Below are 16,128 nucleotides of genomic sequence, written 5' to 3' on the forward strand. Positions count from 1 at the left end.
GATTTAGGCAACAGTTTACCTCATGGGATTGGTGATACTGTTTGGACTCGCACTCCTGTCCTGCGCGCGGATCTTTCAAACATGGTAAGGAGCGTCACAATTCCGGCTGACGTCAGAGGTATTCAGACCATTCACGACGTACAGATTAGCTGGCCAATCAGGGACACAGAGCTTTTCAAATCCGTGCATTTCAGGAAGAAAGTGAAATTTGGAGCTACAAAAATGTACGGTATGTGCAAAATAATGTGTTTTTAAACCATAAACGACGCGAACACATATTATTATACCAAATAAACTAAAGTGTTTTAGCAATGAAATAGCTGCACTTACTGCTCAGATTGAATATTCATAGCTGTGTTGTTGTACATTCGGACTACAGAAATGGATGATCTGAAAACATTAGCTTAGCTTTTCTACTTTTAAGTGACAAATCAACCGTTTGGAAAAGCACGTTTTGAGAAAAAAAAATGTATTTTCATGGCACCACGTAACATAATTTTGTAAAGTTAAGAGCTCAGTTGAATGTCAAAAAAAAGCTTTCCTTGCAAAATTTCACCAAAAACAGTTCATACGGCAGGAGTGATTTCTTTGTCACTGAGAACCATCTAAGAAAGTTTGTGAAAAGTGCTGTTGAATGACACTGATATCTAGTGGATTTTTTGGCATAATAGACCTCAAGCAAATGGATGAGATAGCTCAAACAGCTTAGATACTCCTCTCAATAAAATATATTGACTAAAAATGTGCTAAACCATTGGGTTGAGAGGAAGTTAAAGGGTTAAGGTTATATTTGTTAACATGCAGTACTAGTGCATTAACTAACATGAAGTAACAATAAGCAATATAGTTTATAATCATTTATTAATCTTTGTTAATGCCATTACAGTTAATCATGTTAGTTCTTATTGCATTAACTGATGTTAGCAGATACAACTCTTGATTTTTAAAATGCTAAAATTAACATGAACTAATATTAATAAATGCTGTAGACAAAATATTCATGTTAGCTAATGCATTAGCTTATGTTAACAAATACACCTTGTTTTTTTTTTTACCAAATATTCATTGAATTATCAACATCTGTGAGGTATCCACTGTGGAAAAAACAAGTCTTTATTTTAAATAGAGAACAACCTCAAACACTTGTATCAGCATAATTCACAGACTGAACAAGCTGGTTTTATGTTTGTATCATATTGGTGATATAAGTTTCTTTTTTTGACATTGGTTTATATGAAACAACATCATGTGTAACTGATGCTGGTCTTTGTATGCAAATATCGGGAGCACTATGTAATTGCAGTAAGGTAAACCCCTTCATCTAGTAATTGATTTCCAACATTTATCAAAAATGATTCCCATTTTTTAACCAGTGCAGTTTCAGCAAAGCAGGAAAGATTGATTAAAAACACCCCCTTCTATTAAAACCGATGCATACACAAAGACAAAAATAACAACAACTATGAGGACATACATATCTTAGTTCAAACTTTAAGAAAACTAGAGAAAAATTGTAGCCATTTTACTTTGGTCTAAAATAATCTTAATATAATAACCTTCCGCAAAGCCATGTCATTTTACTAAACTTATATACAGTACAACAGGTTTCGCTCGAAAACATGTGAAAGCAAATTCAAACGAATGGGCACCAGGGACCAACAGATCCAAAGGAAATGCAAGCGTAAGGACTATGCAGAGTAGATGCATGGTGATAAACTTAATGCATTTTGTTGTGACTGGACACAGTGATGTGTGCAGTACATTGTCACTGAAACGATACAAACAGTGAATGAAAGCAGTGCTTTAGGCACAGCAATCTATAAATGCATAAATTCGCACCAAAGATTCAAACCCTGCTTAAGAAACCATGTGTTCATGGGTAAGGCATGTGTAAACATTTCAAACATTTTTGGTACCCTGTACCTGTATGCATTTCTGTTGCAAGGTCAGCACAACTGTTAATGTTAAGGCTCGGCAAACTTATCAACCTGCAGCAGTGACCATCCTGACGTCGTTCCTCGATCCGAGTCGTGTGAAGTCTTCACGTGTGCTTCAATGTTAATGTGGATCATTTCACTTTAGTCACCAAGAACAGACCAATAAAACTTTGGTCCAGATGAATTGCAAAAAATAAAACAAAAATGATATCTAGGGGTGGCACAAACCACAGTGTCAAAAAGAAAAGTTGGAAAAACTACCCACAAAAAAAATCTATACACAGGCGAAACTAAAAAGTTCAAGTTTTCAGAATGAACGCACCAACCCCTGTAAAAAGAAATGTACAATAAAAGCAAGCTTGCAGGAGCCGTTTAACCCATCGATATTCAAAATATATTAAAAAAATCTTTCATAGTTCTTTTTAAAAACGGGCACCTAAAACAAGTGCTAAAAATTTGCTAGAGCTACAGGGTTGTGTGGGGAAAAACTGTGATTTTTGAAATTACCCGCTAATGTAGTCCATCACAAAGACTTATGACATCTTCAAGTAATTCACATCTAGATAAAAATTGCTTTTCACAACGGATGGTTCAGGCCAAAAATCCCAATCATATAATCATGGCACCATTGAACCACACAACCCCTTACTAACTCTACATCACCTTTAACTCAGTGCCTGTGCAGAATGTGTGGGCTTTCACATCCAGGGGCCATGTTAAGCCCACCAACACCAAATTCAATGCAGATTGTGAAATGAATCAATCACTGGTAGGTTTCATAGATCTTCATTCTTGACTGGGTTTGATACGTTGACATCTCCATCGCCACTGGGACCAGCATCGTTGGCAGGACGATTAGTGTCATTGTCTTGAGATTGCTCTTGGATATCGTTTTGCTGTTTTAAATCTCGGAGGTAAGTCATGGCTTTATCTATGGTGACAGTATTGACTAAGCCAAAGTCATGCATGCTGATTAGATGGAGCAGAATGTTTCGGGACAAACTCTTCTTGATAATAAAAGCGCCGTGCTGCTCCACAAACAACATGCAGGCCTGATTCATTTGGTTGTCAGCTATGAATCTGCAGACAAAGTAATAAAGCTAATCAGTGCCAAGCTCAATGATTGATGAGCGCACAAAGAACTACCAACATATGCAATATGATGAAATATAATATTAAAGAACAGAAAGACAGCAAGGTATGAAAGATGTTGCATTACTTCTATATTAAATAAACCAAAAAATTGAGTAAGAATTGATGATACATACCCATGTTTCATTACGTGCAGGTTCCACATTTTCATCACCTCTTTCTCACCTTCGTTGACATCCGTGAACTCCTCAATTTGCTAAAGGGTGGAAAAAACACTAAAATGTGCACTAAAATACATACAATATTTTTTACCATTTTAAAGGGACACTCCACTTTGTTTGAAAATATGCTTATTTTCCAGCTCCCCTAGAGTTAAACAATAGATTTTTTACAGTTTTGGAATTCATTCAGCTGATCTCCAGGGCTGATGGAACCACTTTAAGCATAGCTAAGCATAATCCATAGAATCTGATCATTAGCGTAGTGCTAAAAAATAACCAAAACGTTTCGATATTTCTCTATTTAAAACTTTACTCTTCTGTAGTTACATCGTGTACTAAGACCAATGGAAATTAAAAGTTGCGATTTTCTATGCACACATGGCTAGGAACTATACTCTCATTCTGGCGTAATAATCAAGGACTTTGCTGCTGTAACATGGCTGCAGCAGGCGCAATGATATTACGCAGTGCCCGAAAACAGTCCCCGAAAACAGTCCCCTGCTATTGAAAGTTACCAAGGGGGCTATTTTCGGGCAGTGCTTAATATCATTATGCCTCCTACAGCCATGTTACGGCAGCAAAGTCCTTGATTATTATACCAAAATGAAAGTATAGTTTCCTAGCCACATCGATCTAGAAAATCTGAAATCTTTTAATTTTTCGTCGGTCTTAGTACACGATGTAACTACAGAAGAGTTAAGTTTTAAATAGGAAAAATATCAAAACTCTTTGGTCATTTTTTAACACAATGCTAATGGTCTAATCAGATTCAATGGATTATGCTAAGCTATGCTAAAAATGGTACCACCAGCCCTGGATTGGATTGAATGGATTGATCCCAAAACTGTAAAAATCAAATGTTTAACTCTAGGGGAGCTGGAAAATGTCCCTTTTAAGCAGGAGGTGCAGGAAATCCACCGACAGACAATGCATTTTTACCACATTTACAAAATCAAAAACGAAACGTATACATGTTCCTCACCATAGCGGTCTTTTCCCTGAGCCACTCTGGGTCCCTTTCGTCCTCACTGTCCACCTCCATTTCCTGTGGTCTGAGTGGCACACAGCTATCGCTGTGAAAGTACAGACGGTTGTGGCCGCTGATGTAAGTTCGCTGCTGCTCCTGTTCTCCATCTTCAGACTCCAGGAACTCCGAGAGGCTGGGCTTTGAACGCTTCGGTCTATACAAAAAATTCAAACAAAAACAATGTTATAACAATGTTTGTGTAGAAAATCAGCCACAAGTTAACAAACATGGAACGTATGTGTACAAATCAACTTTTCTTTCATTATCAGAATGTACAGACCTGCAGACAAGGAAGTGTGTCACTGGAGTCCTCTTCACTGGTCCGTTACGGCTAAATGCAAAGCCAGGCTGGCAGTGAATATCCTGAGGGTTGCCCACGTAAGAACCGTCATAGCATTCATTAATCGACACATCTATCCTGGCTCCTTTAGTGTGAGGCTGCATGACACCAACACGGCTAAATCAGTATAAAAACTTCAACCATTTGTAAAACGTGTAATTTTTACGTTAAAATAGTTTTTCCGAAACCAGCTTAACATGCATAGAGTACATAATCGCCTATTAAAATATTAAAAATCTATGAGCAGCAGTGCAGCACATATCATCAACAGTCAGACAGGTAGGCAAGAGCTGCTCACATGTCCCATTTTGGGACAGACTTGAGCATCACGCCGGAAATAGGAAGAAAAGTTGCTCATCAGTTGCTCATCCTCCCATCCGTCGTCTGATTGCTCTTTCGCAAGGACTTCTGGGTTGGTAAAGAGCGTGGAGGCTGCAGCTGTATGGGCTAAAGACCGCATCAAGGGTACAAAGAGGGCGCTGATGAGCACACTTCAGAACATATAAATGACAAACGGGACACCCTACAAATTCGTGGACTAAGCGAGCATGTGCAATTTAAGGCCATGAGACCGAAAGTCCACATGAAGTGTGCCATTTGGGACTGGGCCAAAATGTCGGCTCTGGCAACAGAAGTCAGACCTTTCTGTTAAAGAAACCAATCATCAATCAATAAAGACTGACGATTTACTGGGGGAGGGGTTCTAGGCGGGTATGGTACCAGTAAGATGAGGTTTAAGGTTCCTGGTTTCTATTGAAATTGTGCAAAATTTTAGCCTAATTTTTAAAAAAAACTTGCGAAATGACAGCTTTTCCATTAACCAATGTTATGCGATTAAAATTCTCCAAGGCGACCAAACATACAGTGTGATTTGCAAGGCCGCCTTAATGCAAAGGCTCCCAGGGGCCTCCCAAGTTCATGTGCATGATGAGCTGAAAAGGTCATATTGTTTTGTAACTTGTCAGGCTTTCTGTCAATCACTCTAATTGCACATTACATGGAAGTCAATTGGTCAGTGGTAACTTACTGTGAAATAAAATGTTTAAAATAAAACATTCTATTCCACATAATGTAATTAAGTGCGCATGGTCAACTTGGCATTCCTGCATGTTAGACTCAGTGTGACAGAGAAACAGGAAATAATCCACCAACAAATGAAAGAGTAATTTCTGAAATTTTATAATAAGCACCAGTAAGGTGCAGGTCTCTGGCATGCAGGAGTCTCTCCAACCAGGCGCAAGAAACTGTGCCGCCAAATAAAATAAAAAGAGTTCCCGCACATAATGCTGTTAATTGTTAAAAAGTTTTCTGAAGAAAAAAAAACGTGAATTTATATCAGTGACGCGTGCATAGCAGGAGCAATGTAGTTTGACACAATATTTGCTCACAGTACACACATCTTGGTTTAGAAAGACCAGAAAGAGATGCAACAGTAAAGGTGCAAGTCTAAGAAAGTAAAGAGCGAAACGGACTCCAGGATCAGCACCCGATAGCACCATTTATATTTATAATCTCCTTATCTAAAGATCTTATATACAGGTATGTTCCCTGTGTGTCTTGTGCATATTCATACTTATTTGTTTTATATGATTATGTATACATAAGTACAATATACAATGCATATACATCTTCAATAGCCTACAAAATAAATAACTGATTTTTGACATTTTCACTTTAACACTAAATTTAACTTATTATATTTTTTAAACTGTGGTGAGCATAGTGAGTGGCAATTTTCTGCAAATTTATATATTCCAAAAACAATATAAACATAAAGCTAAACATATATACTTTACTTTGACACATTTTGGTTTAATTACCACCATAAGTTGCTGTGTGTGGTTGTTAAATAAAGCGTCTTGTGTTTATGCTCAAGTGGGCTCAGTGATATAACGAAATTATGGTGTTTTCTGTGTCGTAGAGGGAAAACTCACTGTTGTATGTCTCGAAAGAAACTAATGCATTTTGTGATGTAGATTACAAAGATACTACACTTTTTTTTAAATGAGACTCTATAAATCGAGGGGATGGGGGCCTACAAAGCCTCTCAGGCCCAGGGCCTAACATTGGGTTAAGGCGGCCCTGGTGATTTGTAACACCTGTAAATGTGGAAAATATTCATTGCAGTTTTGCAATATATTTCTTTTTTGAATTGGCTGAAAAACCACCTCACTCGAGTGTAAAAAAATTGCAGTATATGGGACTTTTTTGCTAAATTGACACGTTTTCATTGGCCACATTTTAATTCGCCATTTCAGTTTGCACAATTAAAAGAGTAATGAAAATGCTATTTTTGGTCAGAAATATGTTATTAAATTGTGATTTTAGAGATATCAATTTTTACCCATTTAAGGAGATAGGGCCTACTTCTACAGTTTTGGATGACTAAAATAACTTCCTGGAGCAGGCAGGCCGCCAAGTGGCCCGACTACCCTAAAGGGACTTTGATAGCTCTATTGAAATAGCATCCCAATGTAGCAACACTGGCTCAACCAATAGTATGGAACAAAATCGTCCGGTCTGGCCGGTGATGCTATTTCTGCAGAAACTAAGCATTTATTAAACTGCTTCAGCAATTAACATCTGGTTATCATATGACAGATTAATTATTAACCTTAACTAAGTAATCGCACTGCATGTGGGCCATCAGGGTGATGAGTCATAACCGCTGGTCATTATCTTTGCTATAATTACATTGTTGTATAGTCACATTATTTACTATATCAGGTTGGACGGAGCTAACTTGAACTTCTGATTATAGTGTAAGAATTGTACTAAGTTGATATAGACAATTATGGGGAGCTACATTTGAACTTTTTAGCAATTGAACCCAGGAGCAGCATTGTTAAAACTGCTTTAGCCAAAAACCTCTGGTACGATTAAGTATGTTTTCGGAGCCCGCACAACAGCCGGTGTGGGCCAATACGACATTGATAATCGAATGAATGAGTTCAGTATTAATATGAGTTAAACAGAATGACCAAATCTCCAAATTCCACAATAATCTATTTGATTGATATTCTGAACAACGACATTTTATCTTTTGGAGTCAGATAAAACAACCTAAATTGCGTAGGTTAGATAAAACAACCTAAATTGCAAACCTAAATGTTAAAATGTCATTGGCAAGCACCGGAAAAGACGGGACACACAAGGACCCTTCTGCCATGATGTTTGGTTTCCGCCATTGGGCCAAACGGATGGATATATATTTTTATTTTTCCATTTGCAAATGTAATCTGTGTGGACTGGAAATGTTACCCACCACGTAGTTAAAGATAAAGCGGTTGTGTGAGAGCTTCAGGTGCTTGAGGAGGCTGTAGAGCTTGCGGCAGTTCAAAGTGCACCAGGGACAGTGGAGGTCATCTCTGGCCTCCGTCTGCTGCCGTGTGTTGTTGTTGTACAGAAACTGAAAAAGATGGATGGACATAAAGAGGATGACCACACAGCAGTACCTCATATAAACCCAAGGAAGAGTCATAGCAGAATGTGCACATAAATGCACAGTGGAGAGGCCACAATAAACGTTGTACCCTTTGTATACCATCTGGTTTAAATGTTACAGGTAAAGCTCCAGATGTATCAAGTTAAACTATACAGGCATGATAAGAACTCACCTGATAATAAACTCTTAGTTTCTGACGAGGTTCAACATGAGTCAGTTCTCTTCGTACTGGTAGATCATTGCCAACTGGATCATTAACTGCAACCAAACATCATCATATTTAACAACAATGTTTATCTAAATATTTGATAAAATATGCTCTGATAGTTTTTAAAACCTCACAGCAGTATGCTAAAAACACCTAAAATCAGGTCCCAGGCCCCAAAGTCCATGATGTTTGCTTGTATTTACACTGCAGTAATGACATCTTACCTACTGCCTGTAGAGGCTTTATGTTGTTTTGTTTGCTGTTGTCCAACGCACTGGATTCAGAATTGCGTGTAGCCAATGGTTTGGCCACTGGTGCTGTGTCAGCAATGCCATTGGTCCATCGCAAAGTGAATTGCAGTGTGGGTCCCTGAGAAAAGGTCTCAAAGGGTGGCAGCCTCTGAGAAAAGTATAAAGAGAGAATACAGATTAATTACCAATCAACAATAAACTTTTGATAGTAACATGCAAAGACCAAAAGCATCACACAGGTAACTGACCTTCACATCTAATATGGTTTCCCATGTTGCCCTCTTCTTGCCTACTGGACTCTCCTCCATCTCCTGCATGGAAACTTCATACTCGCCATCCAAAAGCTGAAGTCGTCTGTTAACAGAACACAATCTTACAAACCAAACAATCGAACTTAGAACAATGTTAGAAGCATTAAAGATTGCAATTTACCTATTTTTATCAAAAACCGTCATCTGGGCCACAAATGTCGTTTCTGCATCATCCTGATGAGACAAGTATCTCCTCTTTCTGTTAGACAGCTCTTCAATAACATCTGAGATGAAAACAAAGAAAAAAACTGATGTTCTCCTTGTGAAAAGGCCTCAATAAGATCTGCACATCTCAACATTGCCATTATGTGTTACGAGGACTATATCTAAAGCTTAAATGATCGTACTGGTATCTCTGCTGGTCACACCGCTGATGTCTCTCCCTCCTGGATGAGACACTCTGAACAGAAGCGAGTAGGACTTCACCATGTGGCTGTTGCTGGGTTCAAACTCATGGCTGGGTACCACCAGTGTGGGCAAAGTTCCCAACTTCGTTTGACTGTTGTCTGGGTTAAGATGCACCTGCTTTTTACCTGTAGGCACTTGCTTTACTGGACAACTCACATCCTAAAATGATCAAAACCAACAAAAGGTAAAATTAGTTGTAATGTCTTACTGGAACATATATTAAAACCAACTATCCTGTAATTAAACCTCTAGTACAACAGACATTGGCACATGGGTGATTATGTCATTGCATGTATATTCAGTGTGTAATGTTTTTTTAATTAATTTGTTCAAATGGTTATATTTTTAATTATTTTAATAATGTAGTGCTCACTGTAAATGGTTACTTAATATAAACATTTTACTAATTTCAATGGATTTGTTTAGTGTTGTTGCTGTAGGCTACATATGTCAAAGCAGTAGTGCATTATAAACACAACAGTCCAGCGAGAGAGGCAGGCGCCATGATGCAGCTGATTATATTTTTAACAAGAGAGATAATTTGCTCAACAAATACATAAGGATCACTACTTCGTGTTCAGACTTTGGACAGATGCAATAGCGTGTGCATATGCGAGAGAAATGGGGCGCAGCAGTGCAGCTGCTTATTTATAACAAAACGAAATGACAGAAACAGAATGCGGAACACTAATCAAATTCCCTCGATTCTCTTGTTTTTGCAATCGAAATGTGTAAAAATGGAAAAACTGTTAATTGCACAGCCCTATTGTCCAGGATTTTTCCATGGATTGCTTGATTTTGGTTCATTCACACTGCCAATGATTTTCTAGAATCTGTGCCTACGTTCACACACATCCCGTAAAGAACCTGTAAAGACACGTGACAAATTGTGTTTGCAATCATGTACTTGGTCCATTTTTTCCACAGCTGCTTAAGTTTGCATATAATCCGTAATTTCCTTTGAGACAATTGTAAATGTGCATGTAACACCCTGTCAAAGAATTGAACGATAAATTCTTGTTGCGATGCCCCACAACAATACAACACAACAATAATGCCTTTACAGCATTATTTCCTTTTGTTCGCACAGGATGTCTTTCGTAAATGTTACGGCAATGTTACTAGATCCACTTACGGGAGCGATCCCAGTAACAATGACGGAACGTGTTTGTATTCCCACAGAAAGCACACTAGCAATTTTATGGGATTTTTTTGGGATCAATGTGATTTGTGAATGGGGTTTTGTTACAAGGTAGAGTAACAGTGTTGACTGTATGTAACAGAACTCTCAACACGGTTATGCTACCTTGGAGGGGTAAATATTACATTGTTATTGCCTGTAACATCTTGTGATCTATGACTAAATTTAAAATATAAACATTAGAAAAAAGTGAAAAAATAATGACTTTGGACACCAAATACACTTGCAATTATGTTAAACCACATGCAAAATGCTCAACATAAACAGGTGATACTACAAATTTAATACATTAACCTAAGTCAAAGTAGACAACATTTAATAAAGGCTGTGTGGGACAGACATACAGTCTATGTAATGGACAAGATTGAGTTAGTTTGGGGTCTTTTTTGCAATCAGGGTCAATGGAAATTTGAACTGTTTATTTGTGACACATCGAGGACAAAGTTTTACCTTTCTCTTCTTATGGCAGACCTTGACAAGCAGCACTTCCACAGACACAGAGTTTTCTTCATTTTCAGAGTTTTGCAATGGCTTCTCTAATGCAATGAACAATAAATCAGAATTACTAACCGATCAAGGGATATTTTTCTTTGAAGCCTTAAAACCCATAATGTTGTTTTACCAGTTTTATGGAAGAATCCAGTGAAAGTCAGCTGCAGATTTGAAGCCATGCTAGAGGAAAAAACAATAAACTGGATTAAGAAAAAATGCTTTGCATATGTTTGACCTATTATGAAATATTTAGAAGATGAGGAGATCAAATAAAACTTGCTCAAGAACATCTTACTTCTGGAATTCCTGATCCACTCTTAATTTCTCCACTTTAAACAGCATATCATTCAGGTTGAAATATTTTCTGAAACATCAAATGCAACAAGTCAGGATTTAATTATAGTATCTGTCATATATAAAGGGGGACATTTCACAAGACTTTTTAAGATGTCAAATAAATCTTTGATGTCCCTAGTATGAGTTTTAGATCAAAATGCCACACAGATCATTTATTTTAGTATGTTAAAATTGTCACTTTGTAGGTGTGGGCAAAAAATAAGCCTTGTTTGGGTGTTTCCTTTTAAATGCAAATGAGATAAATGGCAGTGCCGTGGTTGGATGGTGCAGATCAATTGGCAGTATTATCCTCTTTTGACATCACAAGGGGAGCCAAATTTAAATAACCTATTTTTTTTCCACATACTTGCAGAGAATGGTTTACCAAAACTAAATTACTAGAAGGGCAACACGATAAATTGCACACGACTGTAACAAGCATCTTGTCAGTAAAGCCGGTTCCTTGATTAGTAGTAAATCACCATCAGCTGCTTTCAGATGGAGCAGCATTTATTACACAAAGCCGTAGTTCACTGACAAGCGGGGAAATATCAAATTCATAATCGTGGATGAATCACCAGCTAGGGGTGGGACGGTTGTCATGACCACCGCACCACCTGGTGCAATGCCACCGCAGTGGTGAAGTGCCACCGGCGGTTGTGTGACGTCACATATCAGGTGAATGATTAAAGGGGACAGAGAATGAAAAACAGTTTTTACCTTATCTTTGTTGAATAATGGTAGTCTACCCGCATTCACAAACATACAAAAAGTGCAAAACATGCTAAACATCTCAGTCTCATAGAAATTCCTCTTTTAGAAATGTCAGCCAGAAAACAGCCCAATCTGAAAAACTGATGCTTATGACATCATAGGCATCTAACTGCCCCTCCACTTTAAAATAATTGACTACATTTTTTGAGTGGCAGCAAAGTCAGCCAATCAGTAATGAGATTGCAAGTTAAGCCAGTAGGGGGAGCCAAATAGGTGCAAAACCACTTGTTTAAAATCCCCCACCCTAATAGAGCTATCTGAGAGAGGTTTTTAGGAAGCTTCTAAGGCATTACAGACCCAAACAAAAATGTTTTTGTCTAAATGTCACATCACAGAACAAGGATAAATACTCTGTTCCATCATTCTATGTCACCTTTAAACAAAAAAATAAGTATAAAAATTGCAGTTTTTTTACACGTGAAATAATAATAACAAAAGTTGTACAGTAATTTAAAGCCTAAGATACAAATTTATAACATTGTTTTATGTTAATACACAAATCTCCGCTACATTACCATGTATGGCGTTTCCACTAAACTGGTGGATTTTAGCATAACTCAGCACGTTGGAGTTTAGCTATGTCACTGTGTTGTGCGTCTGCTTTAGTTTCTTTTGGTCTCCAGTGACAGTGATACATACACATCACGTTTGTCTTTTGTTGTGAAATAAAAATTTTACCAGGTTAAAGTTGCGCGCATCAGGAAGCGCATTTAGTGAAACTTTATTTTCTTTCACCATTTAAACCACCCTAACCCCCCCCCCCCCATGGACCCCACCACCGATTATAGTATTATACTCAATTATAGCACTTAAACATGGAAAAAGTCAGATTTTCATGATATGTCCCTTTTAGGCTATCATAAATCCTCAACAAGCTTAACCAAGACGTATATAATTAATTTATAATGATTCTTTTAACATGCAAATTTTAGTCAATGTATGGCTAAATAGAGAAATAAAAGGAGTAAAAAAATTCCTATGGAAAGCAGCCAACATCTTACCTTTTTATGTTTGCTCTTGAGTTTCTGTGTGACATATATGTAAGTGTTCGATGCAAGAAGATTGGCTAACAAATGCAAAAACAAGGATGCAATAATTAGTCTATTGCCATGGGCGCTATTTACAGTTACTTGGTTAAATATTTATATCAAATTGACATTAGCATATCATTTCTTCATGGTCTAGCCATACTTACTGCTATAAGATTTCTTGTCCGGAGAAATCTGTATATTTGAGTTGGTTCTGTGAACAAACATTAAAAGTTAAGTAAACTAATTTTTCAGAATAACATTTTGGCATGTAAACCTAAAAAGAAACCCATGTCTTCATCACTTTAAAGTAGTCACTTTTCTCACAATGACATTCTTTTACATAAATCAAAGTGACAGTCTAGGAAGACAATTTGTCTTGTATCCACTAGCTATTGTAAAGACACTACCATGATTTTTTTTGTAGATTTTCTTCTGTTCATTACTGTTAATTCTCTTGTTCCCCATGGTATTTTAAAAATAAGAAAAAGACATAAAGGCACCATAAAGCACGTGCCATCTGATGCACGTGTCGAATTTTCATATAGGATGTGGCCTACACAAATAATAAGGGTATTGTTAATTATGCTATTATTATGGGAAAAACACAATATATGATCCATATCCCGTACACCAAAAGCCATTTTACCATTTTGTAAGCTATTGGACACAGTTTGCTGATCACTATCGTTGTTTAGCCTTCAAGCTAGGAATGTCGCGAACCAATCGGATACTCAAAAATGCACTAACCAGTTACACACAAAAAAAGAAAATTGTTATGTTTACAAAACAATGTGCATTTATGGTCAAATTTTATTACTGACACAGAACGCAGTGGTTTGACTCAATACAAAGGCACGTAACGTTACGTGACCACAAGTTTGGTACGATATGTTAGCAACCTGCTAAACGGCTTCAGATGTTCATTTTTAAAACGGCACAACAAACACCACAAAACTGCAGAAATATAAACTGCGCGATATTCAATCTCGATTGGCGGCAAACCCCGATCAACTTACTCTCGAAAGCCTGTAGAAAGAGTTCGTGGTCGGCTTGGATCTGCTCCATCTTGGGTCGCTTGACTGTAGTCATCACAACACCGGATGATATGTGTGCTCCTCCATTAGCAGCTTTACCCGTGTTGCTGGCATAAAAACCATTTCCACCAGAGCTGTGCTTTTGTGGAGCCATCCTAAAATTGCGTTAGTGGTCGAATCAGATGTTTTAAACGGAACTCCAGTGGATTCCAACCGAGTCCTGAGCCCAAACAAAGGGAGAGCAGCCGAGACTGGTTCGCCCCCTCAACAAAGTAACAGTTAACATCAACAAGCCGGCAGTTCAGTTTGTTTTCCACACACACCGGATGAAATTCGCGACAATGCTACTGCAAACCTTGCAACGATGTATCATTCGCGTCTATAATCAATATAAAGCTTTTCGGATCATATGAAATTTGGATTGCTGACTTGATAGTAAACAGTTACAAGATATTTTTATCTTAACGTCGGTTACCCCGGCAAGCTATTCGGCGCTAAAGCTATAGAACGCAAAACTCCCGCTTTTTCGTAGCAGAAAGTCTATTTAACGCTTTGAGGTTCACTATCGCGTCGAATAAATTCACACAAACCGCCGTTTACTTATTAAGAATGTACACGTACGATCAGAAATATTGGGCCCGATAGGAAACAACCTAAAGTCGAAAGTGCTGGGAATATTACCCGCCCTCCTCCTTGAATGTATTCCGCACAGCTGATAAAAGCTTGAGGTTAGAAATTACAGTCAAGTTTGGTGGAGAGTGTGTGCGGTGTTCAGGCCGTCTTCCGTTTCGCTTATTATTTTTTCGCGGGAAATTCGTTTCCCCCTCCTCAGAGTAGAGGCTGATAGAGAAACAGGCCAGGGTTAGTAAACCAAACGTTTACTAACTGATCATTACACGTTTGGTTTGTTAGGTTTTTAAGTTATTGTTATTTGTTTCATTCTCCTATTTATTACATTTGTCCCTGTCTGTGAAATCCAGGCTAAAGCCTCATAATCAAATGAAATTATTTCATCATTAAAGTTTGATTTTAGTCATTGACTTAACATTTATTTCAAACTTTGACATGGTCTTACTCAGTCGATGTTAAAGATACCAAGGTTATATTTTCAATTCAATGTATTTCTATTGAACCTTCCACGTTGCAAAATGTTTCAAATCTGCTTTACAGAAAATACATTATTATTACAGAAAATAAATTTGTTAGTATATATTATAGTTTTTACTGTTACCAAAATGAATGTTTAGGTCTGTATTATAGCAATGATAGGTGATAAAGGCTTTTATATTTAAGTTTTTTATGATGATCCAGAGATAATGGCATTTGAAGTCCTCATGTGAGGTACTAGGTATCATCTTTTTATAGATGTTAGGTATATCCAGGTATAAAGAAAGAAAAGCAGATGAAGAATAGTTAGCGTAGCTGTTGTTCATAATATTTCAGGCAAAGAGAATTATTTGCTTTTAGCTGGAGTAATTTAGATTTAAACTGGGAGGGAGTGTCTGAGCCCTGAACAGGTCATTTTTTCAGAATGTTTTTACATTAGGATGATTTTATGTAGAAAAGAGTCTTCAGCTACGGACTGGGTGACCTTTTTTTAAACAAATTTAACAAAAGATTTTCATTTGAAAACTAGTCTTGTTCACTGATTACTATGTTTGTTCATATTCCCTGTTTTGTATATGGTAAAACTCAATAGGGGTGGTTTTCCAGACAGGGTTTAGGTTAATCCAGGACTAGGTCTTAATTATATTAGGACATTTAAGGAGTTTTTACAAACATAGCTTACAAAAACACATAGTTTTTCTGGCACCAATGCACCACAAAATCAACACAGATTTAACTGTTTCTCATTTTATTCAACTTATTTAACAGTTCATATTAGCTTAGACAGGATAAAAATAAAGAAAAACTATAGTAAATAGACGAAAATAATATAATAAAAACTAAACTGAGAACTACACATTATGCATAGAGTACACAAGACTACATAAAGTGCATGTGTGCAAACAACATTTAC

General features: G+C 37.3%; 1 protein-coding gene across 1 annotated transcript; it reads right to left on the reverse strand.

Moving 5' to 3' along the window:
- Positions 1–1,092: 1,092 nt before the first annotated feature.
- suz12a (SUZ12 polycomb repressive complex 2 subunit a) lies at positions 1,093–14,844 on the reverse strand. The gene is made up of 16 exons (XM_065255590.2): positions 14,091–14,844; positions 13,239–13,285; positions 13,045–13,109; positions 11,229–11,297; positions 11,064–11,113; positions 10,892–10,977; positions 9,180–9,399; positions 8,954–9,056; positions 8,770–8,875; positions 8,495–8,669; positions 8,235–8,320; positions 7,883–8,026; positions 4,558–4,715; positions 4,233–4,431; positions 3,206–3,285; positions 1,093–3,017 (listed from the first exon to the last, which is right to left on the reverse strand). The coding sequence occupies exons 1-16, from the start codon at positions 14,260–14,262 to the stop codon at positions 2,714–2,716; spliced, it is 2,064 nt and encodes a 687-aa protein (XP_065111662.2). The 5' UTR covers positions 14,263–14,844; the 3' UTR covers positions 1,093–2,713.
- Positions 14,845–16,128: the final 1,284 nt, after the last annotated feature.

Source organism: Paramisgurnus dabryanus, chromosome 3, assembly GCF_030506205.2.
Source record: "Paramisgurnus dabryanus chromosome 3, PD_genome_1.1, whole genome shotgun sequence".
NCBI classification, from domain to species: Eukaryota; Metazoa; Chordata; class Actinopteri; order Cypriniformes; family Cobitidae; genus Paramisgurnus; species Paramisgurnus dabryanus.

What these genes read in the sequence shown, in the direction of transcription:
- suz12a (XM_065255590.2), bottom strand. Translation starts at nt 14,262, where the DNA reads ATGGCTCCACAAAAGCACAGCTCTGGTGGAAATGGTTTTTATGCCAGC. An exon ending in GGACAAGAAATCTTATAGCA is followed by an intron (nt 13,110 to 13,238) that starts GTAAGTATGGCT and finishes TGCATTTGTTAG; the next exon opens with CCAATCTTCTTGCATCGAAC. An exon ending in TCTGCCATAAGAAGAGAAAG is followed by an intron (nt 9,400 to 10,891) that starts GTAAAACTTTGT and finishes TGATCATTTTAG; the next exon opens with GATGTGAGTTGTCCAGTAAA.